The 25,687-nt window shown below is 43.7% G+C and overlaps 2 protein-coding genes across 8 annotated transcripts in view; one reads left to right on the top strand and one right to left on the bottom strand.

Annotated features, from left to right (window-relative positions):
- Positions 1-14,315, top strand: part of GTF3C3 (general transcription factor IIIC subunit 3) — a 35,146-nt gene extending 20,831 nt beyond the window's left edge. The window contains exons 11-18 of one of the 2 annotated variants that reach the window (XM_053361819.1): positions 713-915; positions 3,848-3,949; positions 4,762-4,897; positions 5,424-5,661; positions 5,820-6,010; positions 8,896-9,020; positions 10,975-11,127; positions 13,095-14,315. In XM_053361819.1, the coding sequence (XP_053217794.1) occupies positions 713-915; positions 3,848-3,949; positions 4,762-4,897; positions 5,424-5,661; positions 5,820-6,010; positions 8,896-9,020; positions 10,975-11,127; positions 13,095-13,217 (1,271 nt within the window). In that variant the 3' untranslated portion in view covers positions 13,218-14,315. Of the gene's footprint in view, positions 1-712; positions 916-3,847; positions 3,950-4,761; positions 4,898-5,423; positions 5,662-5,819; positions 6,011-8,895; positions 9,021-10,974; positions 11,128-13,094 lie in introns of those variants that run through there. The other variant, XM_053361829.1, reaches the window with a different exon arrangement.
- A 57-nt stretch (positions 14,316-14,372) lies between these two features.
- The window catches only part of CCDC150 (coiled-coil domain containing 150), a 67,898-nt gene continuing 56,583 nt past the window's right edge, over positions 14,373-25,687 (bottom strand). For 4 of the 6 annotated variants that reach the window (XM_053361690.1, XM_053361699.1, XM_053361709.1 and 1 more), the window contains exons 20-28: positions 25,365-25,455; positions 24,873-25,042; positions 24,033-24,159; positions 21,675-21,869; positions 19,223-19,291; positions 18,968-19,129; positions 17,851-17,937; positions 16,927-17,052; positions 14,375-15,931 (exon numbers count right to left, since the gene is read on the bottom strand). In XM_053361690.1, coding sequence (XP_053217665.1) covers positions 15,827-15,931; positions 16,927-17,052; positions 17,851-17,937; positions 18,968-19,129; positions 19,223-19,291; positions 21,675-21,869; positions 24,033-24,159; positions 24,873-25,042; positions 25,365-25,455 — 1,132 coding nt within the window. In that variant the 3' untranslated portion in view covers positions 14,375-15,826. Of the gene's footprint in view, positions 15,932-16,926; positions 17,053-17,850; positions 17,938-18,967; positions 19,130-19,222; positions 19,292-21,674; positions 21,870-24,032; positions 24,160-24,872; positions 25,043-25,364; positions 25,456-25,687 lie in introns of all 6 variants that reach the window. The other 2 variants (XM_053361734.1, XM_053361725.1) reach the window with 2 other exon arrangements.

Consider the following 25,687-nt stretch of genomic DNA (forward strand, 5'->3'; position numbering starts at 1 on the left):
GATATATAATGAGATGACAAACGTTTTTAAAAAACATTTCCCCCCATACCAGAGGCATTCCTTTTGGGATGGTGCAGACGTCAGAAGTACCCATATGTCAGAAAAAAATATTTTTTGTATGTAACGATAGGAGCTTGGATTTTGCTAGCACCAAAATAGCGGATGAGTGAGGACCCCATAAGGAGGATTGGCAACTTAAAATGATAGAGTATGCAGAACTAGCAGGTCTAACGAATAAAGAGTGCGAGAAGATCAAGTATATAAAGAGGAGTGGGAAATCTTTGTGGAGTATTTGGAAAATAATTGTAAACAAGTGAAAACAAGCTAGCAGGACTAATATAAATTCAACAGTGTAATGTAAATACAGGGAGAAATTGAATTAAATGGATACATAAGAATATGCAGGAGTGGAGGGAAATACAGTGGTACCTCGGGTTAAGAACTTAATTCGTTCTGGAGGTCCATTCTTAACCTGAAACTGTTTTTAACCTGAAGCACCACTTTAGCTAATGGGGCCTCCCGCTGCCACCGCGCAATTTCTGTTCTCATCCTGAAGCAAAGTTCTTAACCCGAGGTACTTTTTCTGGGTTAGCGGAGTCTGTAACCTGAAGCGTCTGTAACCCAAGGTACCATTGTAATAAAAGTTTGCTATCTGTACCTCACCCATCTGGCTGGGTTGAGTGAAGCAGCAATTCTTTGCCTTCCTTTCCAGAGTGCCTGAAAGCCTTGGGCTACATCGATCGTGCGGCGGAGAGCTATGGCAGAGTTGTCGAACTTGCCCCTTTGCACCTGGATGCCAGGATCTCTCTTTCTACCCTTCAGCAGCAATTGGGCCGGCCTGAGAAAGCCCTGGAAGCACTTGAGCCCATGTATGACCCAGACACGCTGGCACAAGATGCCAACGCCGCTCAGCAAGTAAGCGTTCGTCTGTCCTTTGCCCGCTTGCCTGCTTGTCTCTTACTTTAGCCCTGTTTAGGGAAGTTTTAAATATTTAATCCTGTATTGTTTTTAACACTTGATTGGAAGCCGCCCAGAGTGGCTGGGGAAACTCAGCCAGATGAGTGGGGTATAAATAATAATTATTATTATTATTATTATTATTATTATTATTATTATTATTATTATTATTGCATTCCTATCTCAACCTTTTCTCCAAGGAGCGCAACAAGGAGTAGTGGTTTGTCATTGAAATTCTACTCAATATTGATCCAGAGTAGATTCCAATGTATAGTTAGCAGAGTAAAAACTTAAACACGTTGCAGGATTCCCCCAAAATAGACCAGAGACAATTGTATTCCATCCAGCAGAGCTTTACTGCTACTTGAAGGCAAATGGTCACAAATCCAATACATTCAGGATTGGCACTGTTCATAAGAAATCCAGTTGCAGCAGACTTAACTCAAACTTACAATAACCTTTAATAAGTCTAAACCTTAACACTGTATACAGAACACCACACCAGAAGGAAAAGAGATAGAAAATGTGAAACCCAGGCTCCTTCTGACCTATTTTTATAGTCAGCATGACCTTGACAGAAAGAGATAAGAGAACCAGTTTAAGCCAGCTGTGCTCAGCTTCTCTGAAGGATTAACCCAAACATCAGGAACCTTCTACTTGTTTCCTTCACACAGAGAAGCTTCCAGAAGTTTCCAGAACCCTCTTGAATTAAGTACAGTGGTACCTCGCAAGACGAATGCCTCGGAAGACGAAAAACTCGCAAGACGAAAGAGTTTTTCGTTTTTTGAGTTGCTTCGCAAGACGATTTTCCCTATGGGCTTGCTTCGCAAGACGAAAACGTCTTGCGAGTTTGTTTCCTTTTTTTAAAAAAACGCTTGAAGAGGTGCAGTTGCGACTGACCGTGCTTCGCAAGACGAAAAACCTCGCAAGACGAAAAGACTCGCGGAACGAATTAATTTCGTCTTGCGAGGTACCACTGTAGAATAGGAAGGATCCTCTGCACATCAGATCAATACTTTCTGTACTAAGAAAAGCAAACTGACATGGTTCTCCTGCCACACCTCCATTTTATTCCCACAACAATCCCTGTGAAGTAGGTTAGGTTGAGAGGCAGTGACTGGTCCATGGTTGCCCAGTGAGCTTCCTGACAAAGTGAGGATTCAAACCCTTCTTTCCCACGTCCTAGTCTGATACTCTGACCACTGTACCCAACTGGTTCTCAGTTTAATGTGCCTTCTAGGGGACTTAGAGGAGTTGTTGTTCTTTATCAAATTTATATCCCGCCTTTCATCACAAGTTCTCAGGGCAGTTCACAGAGTAAAATATTGGATTAAAACTCAGTAAAACAATAGAGCAAAACAATACCCAACCCACTTCCCACAGACGGATTTTAAATGGCCAAAGGCCTGGTTTGAAGAGGAATGTTTTCACCTGGCACCACAAAATATATAATGAATTCCCCAGGCGGATCTCCCTGGGGAGCCACTACAAAAAAGGCCCATTCTCGTGCTGCCACTCTCCAGACCTCACATGAAAGGAGGCACACAAAGAAGGGGTTTCAGATTATGAATGCAGAGTCCAGGATGGTTTAAATAGGTCGAGGTGGTCCTTTAGGTACTGAAGCCCCGAGCCGTTTAAGGCTTTATAGGTCAAAACCAGCACTTTGAATTGGGCCCGGACACTAATTGGCAGCCGGTGCAGTCTTCACCAGGATTGGTCTAATATGCTCAAACTGTCTTTGTCCCAGTGAGCAACTTGGCTGCTGAATTGTGCACAAGCTGAAGTTTCAGAACCATCTTCTGGCAGCCCTGCCACAAGGAGGCTGCTTTAAATAAATGGACTCTGTTAGGCTGATTAGGTCACTTCCTTCCCACAGTGCCTGCGGCCCTTTTTATTTGGGGTGGTTTTCCAAGGGCTCAGAGGAAAGAACCTGATCTGCTGCTTGAGTCAGTTCATGTCAACCGCTTAACGTACAGAAGTGGTTGCCGTGGAGATCGGCTTGAGCTGCCTTCTGCATCCTCGCAGGCACCACGCACCCAGCAGTTCAGCATCTCCATGTGGACAGGCCAGCACTTCAGCGCTGCATGAGATCTGTTCGGCCAGGCAGCCAGAAGCACACAAAAGGGAACAATTGTAGACATCTGTTCCTACTTCCTGTATTGACATTGAAATTGGGACTTGAGAATTCTGATCTAGGCAGTCCGGCAGATTTTTGTGGTTTGCAGCCAACAGTCATTGCATCTCCTTAGAGGAACAGAGCAAAATACTAACCCTTTTCTTTCATTTTTACAATCCACCTTGCTATTTCTTTTTGAAATGAAAGGTGGCAAATAAATCCTTTTTCTAAAAAAAATCATTTTTATTTGATTTTACAGATATAAATTTATAACAAAACCAAATACATATCCATATAAAGAGATTTCTCCATGGACCCTCTTGTCAACATTTTCAACTGCATATTATTTCATAGTCTATATTTTATATCTATCCGTATTGTCCATAGTACTTGTTACATTACAAGTGAGATTAAAATCCTGCTAATGTTTTCATCTGCTTACAGTGGTCTCCTAAGTAAATTATAGATTTCCCCCAGTAAATAAACCCTTTTATTAGTAGCAAATATTATGAGCTTTGTTGTTTACATGGCTCTTCTGCGTTTAAATCATTTGGAAGATGCTGTGCTGTAATTCAGCTGTTTTCTTTACCATATGGATAAATGCAATAGCTGTTGCAAGTAAAAAAATCCTTCTCTTTCTGGTCCCTTAGTCATTGGGGGATGGAGGGGGACAAACTTCTTTCTAATGCCAGTAGTCTATTGTTAATGTTGTAAAGTACTAATAGATGGAAGAGAGGACTTTGTGCGATCTAACTTTCTCCATGTGGCGCTCAGGAACTGAAACTGCTGCTTCATCGGTCGACGCTGCTGTACTCTCAAGGCAACACATATGGCTATGTTGATTCGTTGCTCACCATGTTAGCCATGCTGTTAAAGGTAAGCGAATTACTGCATCTCCTCTTTCACATGGCACACTTTGTCTAAAAAAACCCCTGCTAAATACATGATATTAAGTGTATATGGACATGATGACAGCTGGGAAATTGGTATTATTAATTTTAAAAGAATGTGTGCTGTGTTTGGTGACCGCCTTATAGACATTACCCCTTGTTTGGGCCCAGTTTCTTTGGTTTCATGCAACAGGAACCTGTGGATAATGTTCAACTGTTGACAGCTATCTGATTCAATTAGGTAAAGGGACCCGACCATTAGGTCCAGTCGTGACCGACTCTGGGGTTGCGGCGCTCATCTCGCTTTATTGGCCGAGGGAGCCGGCGTACAGCTTCCGGGTCATGTGGCCAGCATGACTTAGCCGCTTCTGGCGAATCAGAGCAGTGCACGAAAACGCCATTTACCTTCCCACCGGAGCGGTACCTATTTATCTACTTGCACTTTGGACATGCTTTCGAACTGCTAGGTTGGCAGGAGAGGGACCAAGCAATGGGAGCTCACCCCGTCGTGGGGGTTCGAACTGCCGACCTTCTGATCAGCAAGTCCTAGGCTCTGTGGTTTAACCCACAGCGCCACCCGCGTCCCTTTTATCTGATTCAATTACACCAGTTTTATTTATTTTACATAAACCTTATTCGGCACCAGCAGAAATACTGGCACTTTTCAGCTTGAGTTTGGAATACTTTCACAAGTTAAAACGCTTGTCTGTACCTAGCCATGAAACTGACTGCAGCATGGCTATTCAACTAACTTCCAATGTGCTCAACATCTTTAGACTCTCCTTGACTGTCTTCCAGGTTGCCATGAACCGAGCTCAGGTGTGTTTAATATCTAGTTCCAAGTCTGGTGAAAGGCACCTCTATCTTATTAAAGTGTCGAGGGATAAAATATCTGACAACGATGATCAGGAAACTACTAACTGTGATGCAAAAGGTAACGGCAGTGTATGTTTGTATGTGTTTTCATTTTTAAAGAAGAGTCTTGTCCTAGAAAGCACTTTTGGCATGAAAAAATTGCCTCTTGCCTCCTCCTCCTTGTATAGTAAAAGTAGGGAATCCGACCTCTGGTATATGAGGCTAGGCTATTTCTGTCCTGTAATGTTCTGATTCTGTGTTGTTCTGGAGTTTTGCAGAGGCCTACATCTTTTAAATTGTGCATGTTTGTCAGATGTATATTTCTGCTCTTCAATTGCAAGAATGGATAACTTCCTGGTAGTTCTGTCAACTGGGTTGGATGCCATTGCGAAGAAGGTTTTCTTCTTATTGACAAGCACGTTATGGAAACAATTGCCTATAGATTATTTCTGCCAACAGTAGGCTTGTCTCCTTCAAATAGTTTTATTTGTAGCTTTTATCGCCTTAGGTTTTATTTTTGTTTTCCGCCCTGAGAATTGTCGTACTGAATGATGAGCTCTTGATGTTCTGAATGGATTAAGATATTGCTTCTAATTCTATTGCAGCAATATTTGTGGTGCTCACAAGTGTGCTGACGAAAGATGACTGGTGGAGCCTCCTTCTGAAGGCAATCTATGCTTTGTGCGATCTTTCTCGCTACAAGGAAGCAGAACTCCTAGTGGACTCCTCGCTGGAATACTATTCCTTCTATGACGACAGGCAGAAGCGTAAAGAACTGGAATACTTTGGTCTCTCGGCTGCAATCCTGGACAAGAATTTCCGAAAAGCTTACAATTACATCAGGTGAGTCGCTCCGAAGGGCTTCATTGGGCTGGAGGTTGACTGCACAAATAGCACTGCCTGTCTGGCATGCATCTGAACCAGACTCTTGCATTTAGTGATTAAAGAACGATTCCTTTGGTCACTGTGTGCAGTCTGACTGGTGTTTGCTTCCTCCATAGGATAATGGTCATGGAACATGTCAACAAACCTCAGCTTTGGAATATCTTCAACCAAATCACCATGCACTCGCAAGATGTGCGGCACCATCGCTTCTGCCTTCGGTTGATGCTGAAGAACCCTGACAATCATGCGCTCTGCGTCTTGAATGGCCACAATGCCTTCGTGTCTGGTAGCTTTAAGCATGCTCTTGGTAAGAGAACATTAGTATTGCTTGATAAACATCACAAATGCAACCTCTGATGAAAGTGTGTAATGTTGAACTTCTCCACCCTTGCTTTAGAATGCAGTGTTTCTCAAACTTGGTTCCCCAGACATGGTTGGACTGCAACTCCCATCATCCATCCCTAGCTAGCAGGGTTGATCCAAGTGGTCAGGGTTGATTGAGGTTCTAGTCCAATGGTCAGCAGACTTTTTCAGCAGGGGGCCGGTCCACTGTCCCTCTGACCTTGTGGGGGGCTGGACTATATTTTGATATTTTTTTTATAAAAAGAACGAATTCCTATGCCCCACGAATAACCCAGAGATGCATTTTAAATAAAAGTACACATTCTACTCATGTAAGAACACCAGGCAAGCCCCACAAATAACCCAGAGATGCATTTTAAATAAAAGGACACATTCTACTCATCTAAGAACACCAGGCAGGCCCCACAAATAACCCAGAGATGCATTTTAAATAAAAGGACACATTCTACTCATGTGAAAACACCAGGCAGGCCCCACAAATAACCCAGAGATGCATTTTAAATAAAAGGACACATTCTACTCATGTAAAAACAGGCTGATTCTCGGACCGTCCGCGGGCTGGATTTAGAAGGCGATGGGGCCTTCTAAACATGCCTACCCATGTTCTAGTCCAACAAGTGCTGGGAACCGAGGTTTGACAAACAATGCTTGAGAGAGTGAGTGGGCTTAGATAATATCCCTGATTAGGACACTGGAAGCCCTGCAGAAGGCTGCATGTCTGTGGGTATGCTCACGAAGCTCTTATCCACTCAGATCTGATGAGCATTGTCAAAACCGATTGCCTGTTAGGCAGATACCTGATAAACAAGACTCTAAACCAAAATAGCCTTTGCCATAATGAATCTGTTAGCCTTTTAAAGTGTCACACGACGCTGCGTGCTTTTGTTGCACAGCTACCCCTCTGAGTAGAGGTGAAAGGTGATGCTGGTTTGCTTTCATCATTTAGCTAAATAATTGTTAATGAACATAGTGTAAAGCAGAGCCTATATGTGTGTGTGAACATTTGTGAAGAATCTATAGGGAATTTTTAGTAAGTAAAAAAGCACAGCAACTTACGATCAGGAATGAAAAGGAGTTTGCTGTTACTCTTCGTAACTCAAAGATTAAAGATAAATTTATTGTCATTGTCCATATATACACAGTATACACAACAACGAAAATCAAACACCCACCCAAAGACCGGGTTCACATACACATTTGCACGTATCTCCAACATTCTCATCCTATTCAGACATAATCTATAAAACATAACATAATCCAGAATATAACATAACCTATTTAAAGGCATAACATAACCTAAAACCTATCTCATTCCTTCCTACTTCCTGCTTGCTATTTCTTGCAACTGGCCCTAAGATCATTATTTAGTGCAATCAGAGCTCTTGGATAGAAACTATTCAGAAGGCGTGTGGTTCGTGTTTTCATTGTCCTATATCTTCTGCCCGAAGGCAACAGTTCAAAGAAGTTGTGAGCAGGATGGGTGGGATCTCTCAGGATATTGTGTGACTTCTTCAAAGTGCGAGACGTGAAGATCTCATCCAGGGTTGGTAGTTGGAGCCCAATAACATTCTGGGCAATTTTAATTATTCTCTGTAAAGCTTTTTTATCCGTTTCAGAGCTGCTCCCATACCACGATAATACACTATAGGTTAAGACACTCTCAATGGTACTGTGATAATAGGACAGAAGTAGGTGCTGAGATAGATTCAGTCCCCTGAGCATTCTCAGGAAATACAACCTCCCCTGCACCTTCCTCACAACCATATTAATATTTGCAGTCCATGAGAGGTCCTCAGAGATATAAATGCCCAGGTATTTAAAACTACCAACCCTCTCCACCTCCTCGCCATTTATGTGCAATGGTAAAAATACACTTTTCTTTCTCCTAAAGTCAATTATGAATAAAGTCACAACTCACGAGCTGTGCAAGTTGAACCATAAGCAGAATGCAGGTGTCTCCTCACTTCTGCACAAGCACTCCCACTGACAACAACATGTGTTGTTTTTGGCGCCAAAAGGGGGCAGGTGTGGAGGCAGAATGGGCGGCCGGGAACAGAACCCCTGCGTAAGTAAGGATTCCACTGAATCTGATGCTTGAAAAAACAGTGTAATCCACATATGTAAGAAATCCATGGTTTGGATTACAGAGCTGTTATGTTCCCTGTAATGGTTCTAGGGGTTGCTTGTGCGTAAGCCGGTGCAAACACCTGGCTGGGTTGCCTGAGTGAACCTTTTCTGTCTGGACAGCCACTCACCTGTGGCTGTCTCAGTCGCTGGCAGAATCCGTCAGTGGGCGTTTCTTAAACTTCTTCCAGCAAAGAAGCTCTTTGACGCCTAGTCTCCTCCTACTCTCTCTGCACAAAAGCCTTCTGCGCAGGGAGGGCGTAGGCAGCGGAGGACCTCTACTCTCCCCGCTGGTCCCCGGCAAGGAGTCCTGGGACCGCCTCGCCGCTTCCCCCATCTGCCCCCCTTCTCCACTGGTGCTACTCTGATTCTCTTCCCCAGAAGATGGGCTGCCTCTCCCAATCCCGGGACGCTCTCTGGAATCCCTCTGGATTTTGCTCTCTCCCTCCGGCACTGATGGCAGTTCCCTGACATTCCCTTTGCCGCCTCCACCTCCTCCCTAGTAGGAGCCCTGCTGAAAAAGTTCCCCCGATGGTTAGAGGTTCCTGCTGAATAGTGGGGTGGCAAAGGAAGATAGGGAAGAGGGGTTTCAGGCAGAGGCAACTTCAGTGAACTGTGTTCTTTATGGAAGTATCCAAAAGCCTTTTTGTTCAGCATGTGGTTTTAATAAACAGTATTTCAAAGCCATTCGCTGTTTCCTCCTAGGGCAGTACGTGCAAGCTTTCCGTAGTAATCCCAACGAGCCTCTCTATAGCCTTTGTATAGGCCTGACTTTCATCCACATGGCCTCTCAGAAGTATGTGTTAAAAAGGCACGCGCTTATAGTACAGGTGAGTTTGTTTCCCCCACACACACTCTTCCTCTTTTGTAGCACATGCTTGCATAACATGTTCTCATGCTATCATGTTTTATTGTTTTTTTAATATTCTGTTAGGAGCTGCCCAGAGTGGCTGAGGAAACCCAGCCAGATGGGCAGGGTATAAATAATAAATTTTATTATCTATCTATCTATCTATCTATCTATCTATCTATCTATCATGTTGAGTGGCAAGGGTTGAAATGGGTCTTATTATGGTTTCCCCTGAGTGCCGCTTACTCTGAAGTCATTATTGATCATTTTGTTACAGTTTTACACACACGTATGGCTATTCTCTCTGTTTAAATACTTGGTTTGCTGTGGAGAATATATGGGTTAGGTACATCGTGGGCAAATAGCCTCAAACATTTTGTGTCGTTTCACCTCTATACCATTTTTCTGCCACAGCTATGAGCACCCAGAATGTATTTTCTGCTGGGATTTCGCAAACAGACCTGTCTCTTAACACACAAATTGGACTGGAATTACTGAAAACAAACCACTGTAGGCTTCGTTTTTCTTAACTACATAATAATTTTATTCTGCCTTTTCCCCATTCATACGATATACGATATCTTTATTGTCATTGTCCCATACAGACCAATGAAATTGAAAAACTACATAAAACATTCAAAAACCCCTAAAAACTCTGAAACCCCATTTTAAAATACACTATACTATACTAGAAAAACCCCTAAAAATTCTGAAACCCCATTTTAAAATACACTATACTATACTATAAAATATACTATACTAAAAAATACACTGTACTATAGAGACCCCTTATGCTGCGTTTAGAACCAGAATTGCATTTGCGTAGAAACTGTTTCTCAGGTGGCTAGTCCTGGCCTTTATAACCCTATACCTTCTTCCAGAAGGCAGAAGCTGAAAGAGATCATTTCCGGGGTGCGCACTATCCTGCGCTATCTCTGCAGCTTTCTTATGGCACCTGACAGCATAGATTTGATCTAAGGTGGGAAGAGTGCACCCAATTATTCTCTCTGCAGTCTTTACAACCCTGGAGAGCATTGTTTTTCCCCTGGCCGTGCAAAACCAAGGCAGAATTTTCTTCCCTTATATTGATTTTATAACTCCTAAATGCCCTAAGATTAAGGCTGCAGTTCTATTTTCACTTCCTTGGGAATGACTCTCATTGAACTCAGTGGGATTTACAGAATACTTAGGACTGATATGTACACCGTTTTGAATATGTCAACAGAAACCTAACAAAATGTTGCTGCTGTTTAATATTCATAGCTTACTGCCTAAAGACTAAGTTAACATATATAGAGATGGAATGCAATCCAGTCCCAGTGAAACACTTTTTAAGTCCCACTGATTTTTAGGGGAGACGATTTGATGAATGTGAGCTTAACTCTCTCCCATTCCAGCTAACGAGAATGAAAACGTCTACGCCTTGACTGGATTGTACAGTGGTACCCCGCAAGACGAATGCCTCGCTAAACGAAAAACGCGCAAGACGAAAGGGTTTTCTGATTTTTTAGCCGCTTCGCAAGACAAATTTTCCTATGGGCCTTTCTCGCAAAACGAATTTTTTTTGAGTTTTTCCCCACAGGCTCCCTCTAAACTTCAGCGGAGCGGGGCGGGAGGGAATCCCTTGGACCCCCGCCGGACTTCCCGATGCTCTTTTGAAGTCCGGCGGGGGTCCAAGGGATTCCCTCACCGCCGCCCGCCTTTAGAAGCGCTCGGGAGCTTCCTGCAGCCAATCAGAAGCCATGCTTTGGTTTCTGAACGTTTTGGAAGCTGAACGGATTCCGTTTGACTTCCAAGGTGCGGGTGTATTCGAAGCTGGGGCAAGAAATCTTATTGGGGGCAAAGGCGGCTCTACATTTGACTTACTGCTCCTTGTTCCTTAGAATTTCTGGTTTTCACACGAGACCATTCTCCCTCTCCCACCTTGTGCACAGGGCTTCTCGTTCCTCCAGCAATATCTGAGCCTCCGTGGTTCCTGCCAAGAATCTTTTTACAACTTAGGCCGTGGCCTTCATCAGTTGGGATTGGTACATTTGGCAATTCACTATTACCAGAAGGCACTGGAGCTTCCCCCTCTGGTCCTAGAGGTAATGTATGGAAATCTTAGCCCATTACAATTGAAACACAGACACTTGAGCCAGGCTTGCAAAGCGCAGGGTTCTCCATTAATGGTTTTAGCATGCTATGCTCCATTTCCTGACATTGTGGAAGGCCAAGGGAGGTAATCCAAAGTGGTACCGCTTTTAATAAGAGATGTTAATAATAATAATAATAATAATAATAATAATAATAATAATAATAATAATAATAATAATAATTATTATTTATACCCCGCCCGTCTGGCTGAGTTTCCCCAGTTAAAGAATTGCAAAATAAAAAAAAATATTAGAAGCTTAAAACATAATTTTGGGTGGGTAGCTAGGTTTCTTGCTTAAAAAGCAGGACAAGTAGTGTAAAACATCTACAATAGAGCTTTTCTAGGAAGTGTGCTTACACTCCCCAGGCAGCTAAAAATGCTAACACCGCCAACCCCAAGAGACCGCAAGGTTGAGTTTTGTGCCCAAGGGACTCCATTCGAAATGGGTTATCGATAAATTGTGCCCCTTGATGCATTTCATGACCGGGCCAGACCTAGTTGCCCAATCGTATTTGAAAATCATGACCATACCAAGTAAATGCAGGCAAATTCCAGCCCCCCCACCAGCCCTGGCTTTAAAAATGGCAAACCCGCCTCCTAAAACAGCACCTAATTCTGATCATTAAGTCTTGCATAAACGTACGAGGAATTAAGACAATACCGCCCTCTACCGACAGGAAATCTATTCTTGTATGCATTGAAAAGTTGACTTTTGCATCTCACGGAAGCTGCCGAGCTTCAGTTTGCATGTTGCACTGCTTTGAGATGAGTAGACCACTGGTCCCATCTGAAGTGGCCTTAATGTTACTGCTGCTGGAAGGAAAGGAACAGTTGGCATTTCCCATGAAAAATCCTGTCCTTCCATTTCCCTAGCAGGTTGTGCACTAAGGAGGAGCTTGCTGCTTCAGAACGTACTTCATCCGCCACACAAAGACTCAGCTATGTTGCTGGGCTTTAAAAAATAATAAGTTTGACCATCTTGACACACAGTTTCAGAGTCATCCCAGGGGTTTGCCTGCGTACCACTTTATAATTTCTCGAGAAGTGTAGCAAATTCAAAATCTGTGTTAAAAGAGAGTATGCCTCCCAGCACTTGCCTTCTGAAAGAGGATTTGAGACCTTTCAGAATACGAGCTTTGGCAGCCTGGAATGTATGCAATAAAACTGCTGGATTTTCAAAAAATCTAAGAGAGGTATTCTTGTATGCAACCGCAGCGGCTAGTATACTTGTGGCCAAGGGATGGAAAGATCACGAGGCTCCAAAAATAACAGATTGGCAAATCAAATTACAGGAATTGGTGGAGACAGCTCAATTGACTAGTAAACTCAGAGGAAACTCAAAGCAAAAATTTGCGGAAAAATGGGATGGTTATAGAAGATATGTTCAAAAATACAATAATAGTTTTGACTCTGTGCTAGCATTCGAGTGATAAAGGAACTAAAAGGAGGTGGACAACAATTAAGGATTTATTATGTTTTCAGAATGTATTAGAAAAATTATATAGAAAGGTTTATTGTTTTGTGTATACTCAAATGTAAGATAAAATATATGCAAAGGGACTTGACAGGAAGTCAAAGTTGAAGAAAAGATTTTGGAAGATAAAAAGGGAAAAAATATTTACTTTCATTATTATCATTTTGTGTGTGGGTGTGGGTGTCTGCACATATGTGTGTTGTATGCAATGTTTGGGAGGAAATAAGACGGTAAATAACAAATAAACTAAATATTGATGTATGTAATTTTTATTTCTTAATTATATTTAGTGGTAGTATGGCTGTATTGTTTTTTGTAACATAAAATCATTCAATAAAATTAAAAAAACAAACAAAACTGCTGGATTGTCATGTATGCAATATGTGACAAGTACCCCTTTTGTTGCGCTTGTTCAGGCAAGTTGTTTTTCTTCCCTCAACTAGGGAATAGAAGCAGACCAGACGGACTTGCGAAGGGATATTGCCTTCAATTTATCGCTCATCTACCAGAGCAGTGGAAACATTAGAATGGCTCGGAAAATGCTGTACACGTACGGAATTGTGTGAGGTGGAAGCCGGCATCGAAAACTGATTGAATGAACTAAGATGGATTACTTTCCTTGCTTTCGAGGAACCTGGAAAGACGCTGCTGCCTTTCATGGATCTGAGGCTTTGTGACACCGGGCAAAACTATGCTTACAGATTTCTCCAGATTGGCTGAACGTGAAGCAGCCAAGTAGATGGTGCAAGTTTTCACAAAGAGGATCCCTGCTAAAGTTTGAGCAGATCTGAGGCGTGACACTGACCCCAACCTGACAGGTGTGCTGGAACGTGCAGTGTTTTTTAACATACAAATTGCGAACAGAGTAAGTCGCACATCTTAACAGCCAAGCACACGGAACGTGGGACATTTTGCTCAGAATGTACAATTGGGAGAGAGCACGAGTAAACGAAATGTGCTAGATAACTCACCAGCAAAAAGGCCTCTACCTCTTCAGTGGAAGAAGATCAGCTGCCTGCTTTCAAGGATATTTAACATACATTAGTCCTGTGTCGGAAATACCCCATAATCGACGAACCTAGCGAAACCTTTGGATCCTTTTTCTGTGTGTGTGGTTGTCCAACAGTTCATTACTAAGGAGATTCTGAAGTTACTGTATTGTTTGTTTGCACCCATGTGAACTTGTCTGTGAAATCTAACCATTTTCTTGCTTTTCTGAAACCGGAGAGACAGAGATGGTTTGAACTAAAGCTATACCTGCTCACCTTGAAGTAAGATCCATTGCGACTTATTTCTGAGCAGACATATACGGGATTGGGCTGTAAGGTGCTAACTCTACCAAGCCACGCTTGATTGCCAGTAATACTGCAAAGAAGTGTCTGTCTAGTTACCCTTCAGAAACACAATCAACAAGGCAGCTCTGTGTATGGAAGTTTTTAATATTTGATGTCTTAATGTGTTTCAGCTTGTTGGAAGCTGCCCAGAGTGGCTGGGGCAACCCAGTCAGATGGGTGGCATATAAATAATTTTTTTATTATTAAGGGTATCCGCAACCATTCCTGTGCACAGGACTGCAGTCTTAAACTATGCAGTCACAAGCTCTCATTCCCTCCCCTGTCCTTTGCATATATATATATATATTGCTCTTATAAATGAGTTATTGGCTGCTTTAAAATAATTGTGGTTCCAGAAAGGAGTTAAAGCTTGTTTGATTAAATTTATACATTACTATATTTCCAACTATATTTCTCGTCTATGCAACATGTCGTCCTACAGGTGAGCTCACCTCATCTTCATGTATTGCAGCTTAAAGAGGAAGAAGAGGTTGTTCAACAGGGAGAGAAACACAGACTGTTGTAGAAAACAAGAAGTATGCTTTAATTTTTAAATAGACACACGCCCCTCTTCCCTACACACACACACACATCCGATTTATATATTACACAGTAGTGGTCAAAAACAAGAGGAAAGATACCAGAAGTACAGTACATTCTAGCCCATGATTTAGGGTGGCTCTGAGGCCAGTTCTGCTTGGTACCCAAGCTTCCTTTTGGAGCCCAAGCAACTGTTCCTAGCTCTGTGAATTTGTCACCTGCCCCTTCCACTTTAACGATTCTAGAATAGAGTAATCACCGTTTGCATAATATTTCATCACCAATGCTATGCTGGATTGTTGTTTTTTTTGCCTTTGGGTTTGCCTTACCTAATAGTTAATGAGCAGAGCAAGGCACCCACACCTCTTGATACTCAGGGAAGAGGATAAGGTTCAGTACATAGCAGGAATAGCCAACATAGTGCTGTTCAGATGTTTTACGCTACAGCTCCCATTATTCCTGCCCTGTCGTCCATGCCGCCTGAGGCTGATGTGGATTCGAGCCCACCATCCTGACGACATCATATTTGCTCCCCCTGCAAGATATAGGTGCGGACTGTTATTGTCTGAGTTGTTATGTTAGAGGGAAAGCATTTTCCGCAAGCACTGCACTTTTACAGGAGAAGATGTGCTCGCTCAAAGCTACCCTTCAACATACAAGTCCTATCCCATGGAACATGGCAAGCTGATGAAGGGAGACATAGACATTTCAGAAACCAGCATTGGTGCATTTAAATAATCTACGACACTGCCCCGTTTTAGGATTCAGCTCTGCTATTTTTCCAAAAGTCCCCAAGGCCTTTACCTACAGAGAAGCCCATCCTGTAGCAGTTACACCCTCTAGGCTTGTTGTGCATGTATTTGGCACAGGCCTGCCCCTCACTATGTGCAGAGATGTAATTGCAGGGATTTAAAGACCCCAGAAGGAAGCATTTAGCAGGGTGGGGGGGCTGTAGAAACAGTTTTTTTTAATAAAACAGTTTGAAAGTTCCCCAGAGGCGTTATAAGAATCAGAAAGCTGAACCCAAAGATTCAGAGGATTCCTAGCTGCCAGTCAAGTTTGTGTGTGTATATATATATATATATACACTTTTTAAAAAGGACTTTTTCTTCATTCCTATAGAGCACAGCTAGTCACACAGGAGGTCTTCCTCTGCTAGCTTCAGGAAGGAGATGGATGCTCACATAATAGGTCCAGCCTTAGGCTCTGCCTAGGTATAGCATCACCGGCAGCCTGAGAAGTGGTGTTCACAGGTACAGGATTATACCTTGCAGCCTGGAACCTCCTGGCAAAGCAGCCCTTCACTTGTTCAGCTCACTTAGATATTTCCTCTTGATGAACTGCAGGTGGTTCTTGGTCTCCCAGCGCTTTAGGCATGCCTGAGAAGGAATCTTGGTCGGCCTTTCCTGTTGACACATAGGATGCTTTAGTCAGAGCTGCAAGTAACTCACAGAACATGCAAGAGAAAATATTGATGTGAGGCGAGCAGATCAGCCTTTTGGATTGATAGGGCCAGGTTGTAACACTTGGCTAAGCCTGAAACACACACAAACCTCTAAGATCCACTAATCTAGTAAGCAGATGCCTATCTATCAGAGGAAAGTCAGTCCAGCAATAAATATCTGGAACAGCCAGATAATCTGTTAAGTTCAGAACAGAGGTGAGTTTTCAGTGAGGGACTGTCTCTCATAGAGGATGAAGGCTGAAGGGTTTGAGGAAGAAAGCTGATAAAAGCTTCAACATCTACAATCCTTTCCATTTGTTATGATTACTCTTCCAATTAAGGTACCAACTTCCTCATGGAAGCCTCTATGCCTCTGGAAGGTACATGAAATGAAGGACATTGGAAGCCCACATAGAAATTTAAGAATAAAAATCACCTGTTGGATTTCTTCCCCCAGACAGCTCGTATAACAAGAAGAAGAGGAGGAGTTTGGATTTGATATCCCGCTTTATCACTATCTGAAGGAGTCTCAAAGCGGCTAACATTCTCCTTTCCCTCCCCCACAACACTCTGTGAGGTGAGTGGGGCTGAGAGACTTCAAAGAAGTGTGACTGGCCCAAGGTCACCCAGCAGCTGCATGTGGAAGAGCGGAGACGCAAACCCGGTTCCCCAGATTACAAGACTACCGCTCTTAACCACTACACCACACATGAGTAAAAAAAAGGGCTCTCTCTCTCATGAATTCTTAACACTGCCATTTTAAAAACGGACAAATCTTGAGGTCTCTTGGCACAGGCATAAAGATTGATTGCAACCATCTTCATAGCGCATAAAACTGATTTTTTACAGGCACTCCCAGTGTACTACTCTCAGCAGCAGCACGAACAAGGGAACAAACCATTAGCGAGCCTGTGTCATGACACCTTTTTTGTTTGCAGAAGGTATTCCCTTACTGACCTCTTTCTCATGCTCCTCACAGAAGTATTCTCCAAGGTTCTTCTGCCTGTTTTTCACCAGTTCACGCTGCAGACTATCGAACTTAGACTTGAACCAGTGGTGAGCTTCCTCAAGGTTAGCAGTTATCTGCAGCAGGGAAGGCATTCAAACACAGTTACATTCCAACCTCATGGTCCAGGGATCCTTTGACACAAATCACCTTGTCAAAAGGTTTTTACATCTTTGAACATCTTCCTGTAAAGACTAATCCATCAGGTTAATTCATCATGAGGTGCCTTCCTTGCTCCCATTCATCAGTACAAGTCTGATAAGGATCAGACATATATCGTACCCCCCAAAACAGGACCGGATCCCGTTTTGTATTATTGTTATATAAAGCAAAATAAATGCTTATCATCTTTTAAGGACCCCTCTTACTGTACCTACCGAGCTTGGCCTCTTAAATATCTTGCTTGCAACTTAATTAACAAAACAATAATATCATTTATGAAAGCAAGACCATTAAATAGGTTTTGTGAAAACCAGAGTGCACATTTGTGGACACATTACAATGTTAGCACGCAAATGCGTAACTAGTATTTTGTAAGGTTAAGGTTAGGCATGACTGGGTAAAGTGAATATAGTTGTATGTAGAGTAGCCTAGAATACGAGAAATTGTGCACCCATCCTTTGCACAGTAAGGATTTAACAGCAGTGCTGTAATCTGAGGCACAACTCTTAGGAATGTGTCACCTCCAGCTGATTTGCAACAACATTCATACAAGTGTGTGTATATTTCATGTGAATTCCCCCTCGCATGCTCAGAAGTCTCTACAGCTATCATACCGAACTCTCTTTTTCTTTGATACGGTTACACCTCTCGCTGCGATACTATCGTGTTATACTGACACGGCAATCCCTCTCCCTCCCTGCTTTGATACTTACATGTTCTGACTCTTTGCTGGCTTCTTTCAATTTCTGTTCAGTCTCCTCTTTGCATTTCTTCAAGTGCCTGACTGTGTCTTCCAAAGCCTTGAATGTTACGGAAAAGTCAGAATGAAATCATTTGCCATTCTTCTGCAGAGCAACTTGCTCTTAGGTCTAGATGCCCCACACCCAACCTGGAAAACAGAAGCTCACTTCTATGGACCTCTTTGCTTCTTACGATGTACAGAGCTAGGGGCTGGGGAAGAGAGCCGATGATAGAGGCCTGAGCAGCTGCTGCCATGGAGACAAATACCAAAGTGCGCTCAGCACCCACAAAGCAACTTCTGACATAAGGAGGAGGTGGTGTTGCTGCGGGCTCACGCCCCCAACAATCGCACGGGGCTGGCTGCAGCCCCGCGCAATCAGGGGAATCCTCTGGTGCGTCAGCACCAGAGCCAATCAGCTGGCTCCGGGGGCGTGGCCTGGGTCATTAAAGGCTGGCGGGGCCCTGGGATCTCCCCTTTTCGTCCCAGCTGCAGATTCGGTTTCCCACCCACCCACCCTTTAGGTTTTCCTTCTGACCTTGCTATGGACTTCGGTTGGTCGCCGTTAAGGGGCCCGGTAGGAATTTTTTCCACTTGGCGAATTGGCACTGGCCATTGGGTTTTTTTCGCCTACCTCGTAGCAAATTGTCACAACATCTCTTGGTTATGGCAGTTAGACATTGGTAGGGGTATTATTATGTAGATGGGTCAGGGGGGGAGGAGCGCCATCACCTCCCCCAAATATTTAAGGGTAATCCAGTAAAGGATTCCAGGGGGCGTTGCCTCGTCCGATACCTATGGCGGCCAGGGCCTAAAGCACACCCCCTAGTGGTGACCCCTGGGAGAGTTCCTAGTGATGTGCAACCCAGGGCTCCCCCTTTCCAGTTTTCATGCTAACAGGCTGAAGCCAGATAGTCTGATAGGACCAATGCCTCAGCCAATACCACTCTTACCTGTAACCAATAAAGTTGTGGCCAATTTTTGCCCATTAACCTTAATCAATGGTGTCCCGTGTCTTCATTTATTCCAATTGGGGGGAGGCGGGAATCGCCATGCAACCCTTTAGCTGGGTGGCGCCGTGGCGCCATTACCTGACACTCTTCCTGAATCCGCTGCCTTTGCTTCTGTTCTGCGACCAGCTGGTTCTCAAGGTTTCTGTTTTCCGTTTCCATCGCTTGCTGATTTCTGGCTAGCTGCTGCATCTCGCCTTGCAGGGTTGTTAACTCAGCGACAAATTCTTTGATCCTAAGGGACTATGGCATGAAAAGAAATCAGATCCCGTGACCCCATGCACGCGTTTCAATCTGGTCTCCAGTCCCAGCTGCTGCACAGAAAAGAGATTCTACCTGCTCGTGGTTTTTCTTCTGGTACTGCTGCTTCATCTCTTCCATTTGCCTCAATTCCGTTTCAATCTCCTGGAAATAAATCACAAAAGCGAATAGAGGAATGTCCCAAGAAAATGCCTTGCTTCCATGACAGAATGCAGTTATTAAGCGGCGCCTGCCTCTCTCCTGAAGTTTTGTTCTAATGCAATTCAACAACAGGAAGTACAGTGGTACCTCGGGTTACAGATGCTTCAGGTTACAGACACTTCAGGTTACAGCCTCCACTAACCCAGAAATAGTACCTCAGGTTAAGAACTTTGCTTCAGGATGAGAACAGAAATCGCGCGGCGGCAGCAGGAGGCCCCATTAGCTAAAGTGGTGCTTCAGGTTAAGAAGAGTTTCAGGTTAAGAACTGACCTCCAGAACGAATTAAGTGCTTAACCCGAGGTACCACTGTATAGTTAAATGTCACTGGATTGTGCTCACAAATAGTAAGCCCAGGAGGGAGAGGCTATAGCACTGCCCTCCAAAATAAAGCAATGTTGCACAGCTGTCGTCTTGCTTCCCCTTGGACATAAAAAGTGGGACAGGGTGTTGGGCAGCAAAAAGGGCTATGAAGCAAAGACAGATCATGGGGACAGTCAACTAAAGGCCCAGGAATTTTAAGCGCTAGCATTGACGGCCCTAAGCAAATTCCTTGTTGCACCTAGGGCTGGGCAATATCTGGTTTTCAGCTTCGTGATATATCACCAGCTAAACATTGCGATATACAGTGGTACCTCAGGTTAAGTACGGTACTTAATTCGTTCTGGAGGTCTGTACTTAACCTGAAACTGTTCTTAACCTGAAGCACCACTTTAGCTAATGGGGCCTCCTGCTGCCGCCGCACCGCTAGAACACAATTTCTGTTCTCATCCTGAAGCAAAGTTCTTAACCTGAAGCACTATTTCTGGGTTAGCGGAGTCTGTAACCTGAAGCGTATGTAACCTGAGGTACCGCTGTACCGATATATCACAACATGTGAAATAAGGATGGAACTATGTAGAGGCATTGGCTGACTTCACAGTTTTTTCCACATCGCGATTTTTGCAAAACACACACATACATCTTGATTCGAAATACATTGCCAGGTCAAAAATTATGAAATCAGTATCATGATATGGACTTCAAACGGGTTTGGGGCGATATATCAATATGGCACCCATCCCTAGAAGCAACTTATCCTTAAATTTTCCTACTCCCTCAAAATCATTTGACAAGTGGTACCTGGTGAGAAAAGCAGGTAACAGTGGTCTGCAGTAATGAGAGTAATGATGATCCATGTTTTATTACAGTGGTACCTTGGTTTACAACAGTAATCCGTTCCGGAGGTGAGTTTAAACCAAAACAGGTTGTAACCCAAGGCGCGCTTTAGCCAATGGGGCCTCCAAAAAAAATAGTAATTGTTTGTCATCTAAAAAAAAGGTTGTAAACCGCGACACACACTTCCGGGTTTGACGTGTTTGTCATCCAAAGCGTATGCAAACCAAGGTACCACTGTACATAATACTTTTAATGCAGCAATTTCTAAAAATCCAGCCACAATTGCCTATCAAACCTGCTTCTATGGATGTGGAGCACACACCTTTTGCCTGTTTCCAAACAGCATATATAACTGAAAAAGCCAAACTCCTACCTCCCCGGCACTGATCCAATAGAAGACACTGACTTACCAGCTTTTATCTGTGCTGAAAATGCAAAGGAAACTTAAAGAGATTACGTATCAGTGCAATTTAGCACTGTGTAGCGCAAACTGCGGGAGGCAGTGGAAGACAGGGGTGCCTGGCGTGCTCTGGTCCATGGGGTCACAAAGAGTCGGACACGACTAGACGACTGAACAACAACAAGCACTAATCTACTTTAGCAGGAGCCAGTTGGTTTGCAGTTGCAATGGAAACTTGTCTAAACACGTTCTCCTCCCGGAACACAGTGAACAGGTCCCTTTGAAGTCTCCGTTTCAACTATCTATCTGGTATCAGTTTGATATTGAGGAGTGGAGAGGGCAACTTTCAAAATGGTAGATTGCAGGCTGTGTTAAAATCATTTGCCTCGGTCCTGTATACCTGAAGGAGCGTCTCCACCCCCATCGTTCAGCCCGGACACTGAGGTCCAGCACCGAGGGCCTTCTGGCAGTTCCCTCACTGCGAGAAGTGAGGTTACAGGGAACCAGGCAGAGGGCCTTCTCGGTAGTGGCGCCCACCCTGTGGAACGCCCTCCCTTCAGATGTGAAGGAAATAAGCAGCTATCCTATCTTTAAAATACATCTGAAGGCAGCCCTGTTCAGGGAAGTTTTTAATATTTAACGCTGTACTGTTTTTAACACTTGATTAGGAGCCGCCCAGAGTGGCTGGGGAAACTCAGCCAGATGGGCGGAGTATAAATAAATTATTATTTTTTGCATGAAACACACACACACCCTCGCACACCGGCTCACCTTTATCCTTCCTGCATTTTGCGCATTGTTAGTCCTGGCATTGAAGTACTGCGTGATCAATGCTTTCTGTCTCTTCAGCTTCTCCTTCTGACTGGCCAGCGCTGCCTCCTGCTCGGCGACCTTTGCCCGCAGTTCCCTGTTAAGCCGTGACATTTCTCCAGATTTAGTGCAGGCCTCCTCCAGGGCTTTCTTCAGCTACAGGGCACCAAGAAAGGGCAAGTTCATGCTCACTTCAAGAAGAAGAAAAAAGGGGGCTCAACACTCACTTCTAAACGACGGTTCTGCTCCCATCACCCCAAGAGCTTTCCAGGTCTTGGTTTCCTATCCTGAAGGCAATTTGTCCAGGGCTTGCTGGTGGAAAGGGGGAATATTTTCAGTCCAGGGGCCACATGAATAGGGCCAGAAGCAAACATGGGTGTGGCCAGAGAAGGCAGGACTTGGGTGAAGAGGTGTCACCCAGGGAGAGTCGCCAGACCAGGGGGGGGCGGGGCTTGGACAGCCATGTTTGATACATGGGGCTCAGGTTCCTCACCCCTGCTCTAGGGCTATTGTTACTTCTTTAGAGTAAGACAAGTCCCTGGTTAAATCTCTGGGTAAGCTGGATCAGGGTTTCCCAAACTCGGCCCTCCAGCTGTTTTTGGACTATAACTCCCATCATCTCTAAGCTAACAGGACCAGTGGTCAGGGATGATGGGAATTGTAGTCCAAAACCATCTGGAGACCCAAGTTTGGGGAACCCTGAGCTAGATGGACAAAAAGTCTGACCTAGTCTCAAGCTGCTATCAATGTTCCCGTGATTTTAGCCAGCTGCAGCCTCATGAAAATTCACAGGGGTGCATATATCCATGGTGCCAAAAGGAATTGAAAAGTCTGCCATTTGAACCTTGGCTGACACCTCTCTGAATGAAAATGCCACCCCAGGGAAAGAACACACATTTTATCTTCCTCTATAAAGGTAAAGGTAGGCCTGAACGTTAGGTCCAGTCGCGAACGACTCTGGAGTTGTGGCGCTCATCTCGCTCTATAGGCCGAGGGAGCCAGCATTTGTCCACAGACAGCTTCCAGGTCATGTGGCCAGCATGACTAAGCCGCTTCTGGCGAACCAGAGCAGCGCACGGAAACACCGTTTGCCTTCCCGCCGGAGCGGTACCTATTTATCTACTTGCACTGGTGTGCTTTCAAACTGCTAGGTTGGCAGGAGCAGGGACCAAGCAACGGGAGCTCACCCCGTCGCGGGGATTCGAACCGCCGACCTTCCGATCGGCAAGTCCTAGGCTCTGTGGTTTAACCCACAGCGCCACCCGCGTCCCATCTTCCTCTATACACCCCCACAAAACCTAGAAAATAAAATAACTGGCTGTTAAGTCGGGAGGGGGGCATTGCTTCTAATCATAGCCCTCTTTGCTTCCCTTAGGAGCAGTTTCCATCCAAGCATTTTGCTCATGCAGTGGGTTGCTTTACAAACCATGAATTAACCTTGAGCTGTCTCACAAAAATTCCAATGAGTAGCTTACTTCTCCAACTTTGTTTCGTTTTCCACCTGCTCTTTCATCACGTCTTAAGAGGCAATGCTGGGTTCTCACAATTCCAAGCCACAGTTCAAACAAGCCATGGTTAATAAGCCAACAGCAAACCGTGGCTTCGAGTTATGATTTTGTTGACAGTAAACAAACCAGTTATGTGTGAATACTACCAAGCAGCCATGGTTTAACAAATGCTCAGCCACAGCTTAAGAAACAACAATTTAGCATTATGTGCAAACTAGGCTTAAAGGACGTTAGCCAAAGAGGAAAAGAAAATCAGAGCCATGGCACTTATGCTGAAATTAACTTATTATAGTAATATTGGACTCAGCTAAGCACATTTATTTATTGAGAGTTGGAAACTCATATATATGGGAAAATATTCAGTTTCTGGATAGGATAAAAGCTTTTCATTTCTTTAATATAAAGAAAATGCATTCTATTTCCTTCCTGGTATGTTTGCATTTTGTGAAAAAATAAAGGGAGAATGAAAGGAAGAACAATTCTAGGAGAATTAAAAAGAAAACACACAAAGAAAACCATCAATTTGGGTAAGAAGGTGGAAAGAAGAGTGAAGGGAAAGGAACAACATATCGAGAGAGTATGAAAAGTTGAATGTGAGGGTGGGGAGAATGATCCATGATTTAAAGTTGGCTTGCTTGGAAGCCATTAACCAGAGTTTTCCAGGTCTAAGTGCTGAATCCTGGCTTGTTCAGCTACTTGCCCAAAGGGAGGCCGTGCATATCCTGGCTTATGAAGCCAGGATTTTCACCTTAGCATTTACGTGCAACTGTGACCACCGAGAAAAACTCAAAACTCTTCCACCTCCTCACACCTCAGCCGATTCCTTTTGAGCAGCCTTCTTGGTTACTTCCCGTTCAGTCTGAAACTGTTTCTTCAGAGTCTCAAGGCGATCTGCATACAACTTTACTTCCAACTTGGTTTCCTCAATTAACTGGTCCCTTTAGCAAGGCAGAGGGAAATAGATTAACAGGAGGTCGCTCGCTTTTTCAGGAAAGTAAAGTCTGAAAACATGCAGCACTGATGATTCCCAAATGTAATTAATAATAACAATAACAATAACAATAACAATAAAAATAATAAATAATTTATTTATACCCCACCCTTCCCGGTTCAAAAACTGGGCTCAGGGCAGCTAACAACAAATTTAAAACACTTTAAAACACTTAATTATAAAAGCAGCATAAAATACAGTATAAAAACATGAATAACAATAAAATTCAAAAATCAAATATCAATTAGATAATCCCCAGGGCTAGTTGGCTGAATTGCTCCTACTTGGGCTAGAAAGGAGGCCAGGGGAGAATTAGCTGTGGGGTCTCAGAGCGGGTGATCTTCATAAAAGGGGAGGGAAAAGAAGGGAAATAAAAGATCAGGCTAAATTCAAATTAAAGGCCAGGCGGAATAGCTCTGTCTTACAGGCCCGACGGAAGGAAGTTAAATCCTTTTTCTTCCCTTTGCAATTCATTCTCCATCGAGACTCTGGGTTCCTCAGACAAATTTCAAAGCTGCAGACCCCGTCTGCACATTTAGGGCCCTGCCTTGCCAAGTTGATGGCTCAGCAGGTAACAAGTTTCTACTGCCTTAAAAGTCAGATCCGGACTTCAGCTGTTCAGACTGGAAAGGCAAAATCTCCTGCCTAGCTAAGTCTTACCTGCATTCCATTAGTTCCTGACACTCGGCTTCTTTGCTTTCCAGTTCATCTCGAATAAGCATAAGCTTGCTTTGCAGAGCACTGTTGGTCTGCAAAGTTTGCTCTAAATTTTGGGCAAGTTTCTTGTTGTCTGCTTTGGAGGCCTCCAGAATTTTACAAAGAGCTTCCATCTTTTAGGGGGAGAAAAAGCACAGGGTAGCAATGATTCTCTTTATGAAACATACAGCTGTGAAACAACAATTTTAAACAACTTATGCAGCTGTTGCTATGAATCTTAATCTGGGAATGGCTTAATGGATGGGAAAAAAACCCAGTAAAATGAATAGTCAGTTACCAAATATACATTATGCTCAAACTAATTACACCAATTATTTACGGACAAACGAACTTTGTTCCTGCTATGCAGGATGCGATCCTTCCAGACAGGCCACCCACGCTGAATGTATTGCTGGTTTTAGTCTATTATAGCCACTGGAAGATGCTGATTTTTACCTTAAAGCTGTGTTGAGATTGCAAGGTCATTTTGCTGTGGCACTCCTCCAGCTCTGCCTCTAGCATCAGAATTCTTTGCTGGCTTTGGGTCCTGCAAAAGGAAGCAGAGACGATGCGAGAGAGAACACACAAAGGCAAAGGGCGATAGGGAAGCTTCCTCCATGTTTTCTTCCATCAAAAAAGAGCCTCAACTATGACTGAATTAATTCCACTCTGTTCTTGAGGCATACACAGTTGAAAGACTCCTTGAATATTCTCAGACAATGGTTTGGTTTGCACATAATGCTAAGCCGTGGTTTGCTTAGCAAACCACATTTTAACCA

This window comes from Podarcis raffonei, chromosome 1, assembly GCF_027172205.1.
Source record: "Podarcis raffonei isolate rPodRaf1 chromosome 1, rPodRaf1.pri, whole genome shotgun sequence".
In the NCBI taxonomy this organism is placed as follows: Eukaryota; Metazoa; Chordata; class Lepidosauria; order Squamata; family Lacertidae; genus Podarcis; species Podarcis raffonei.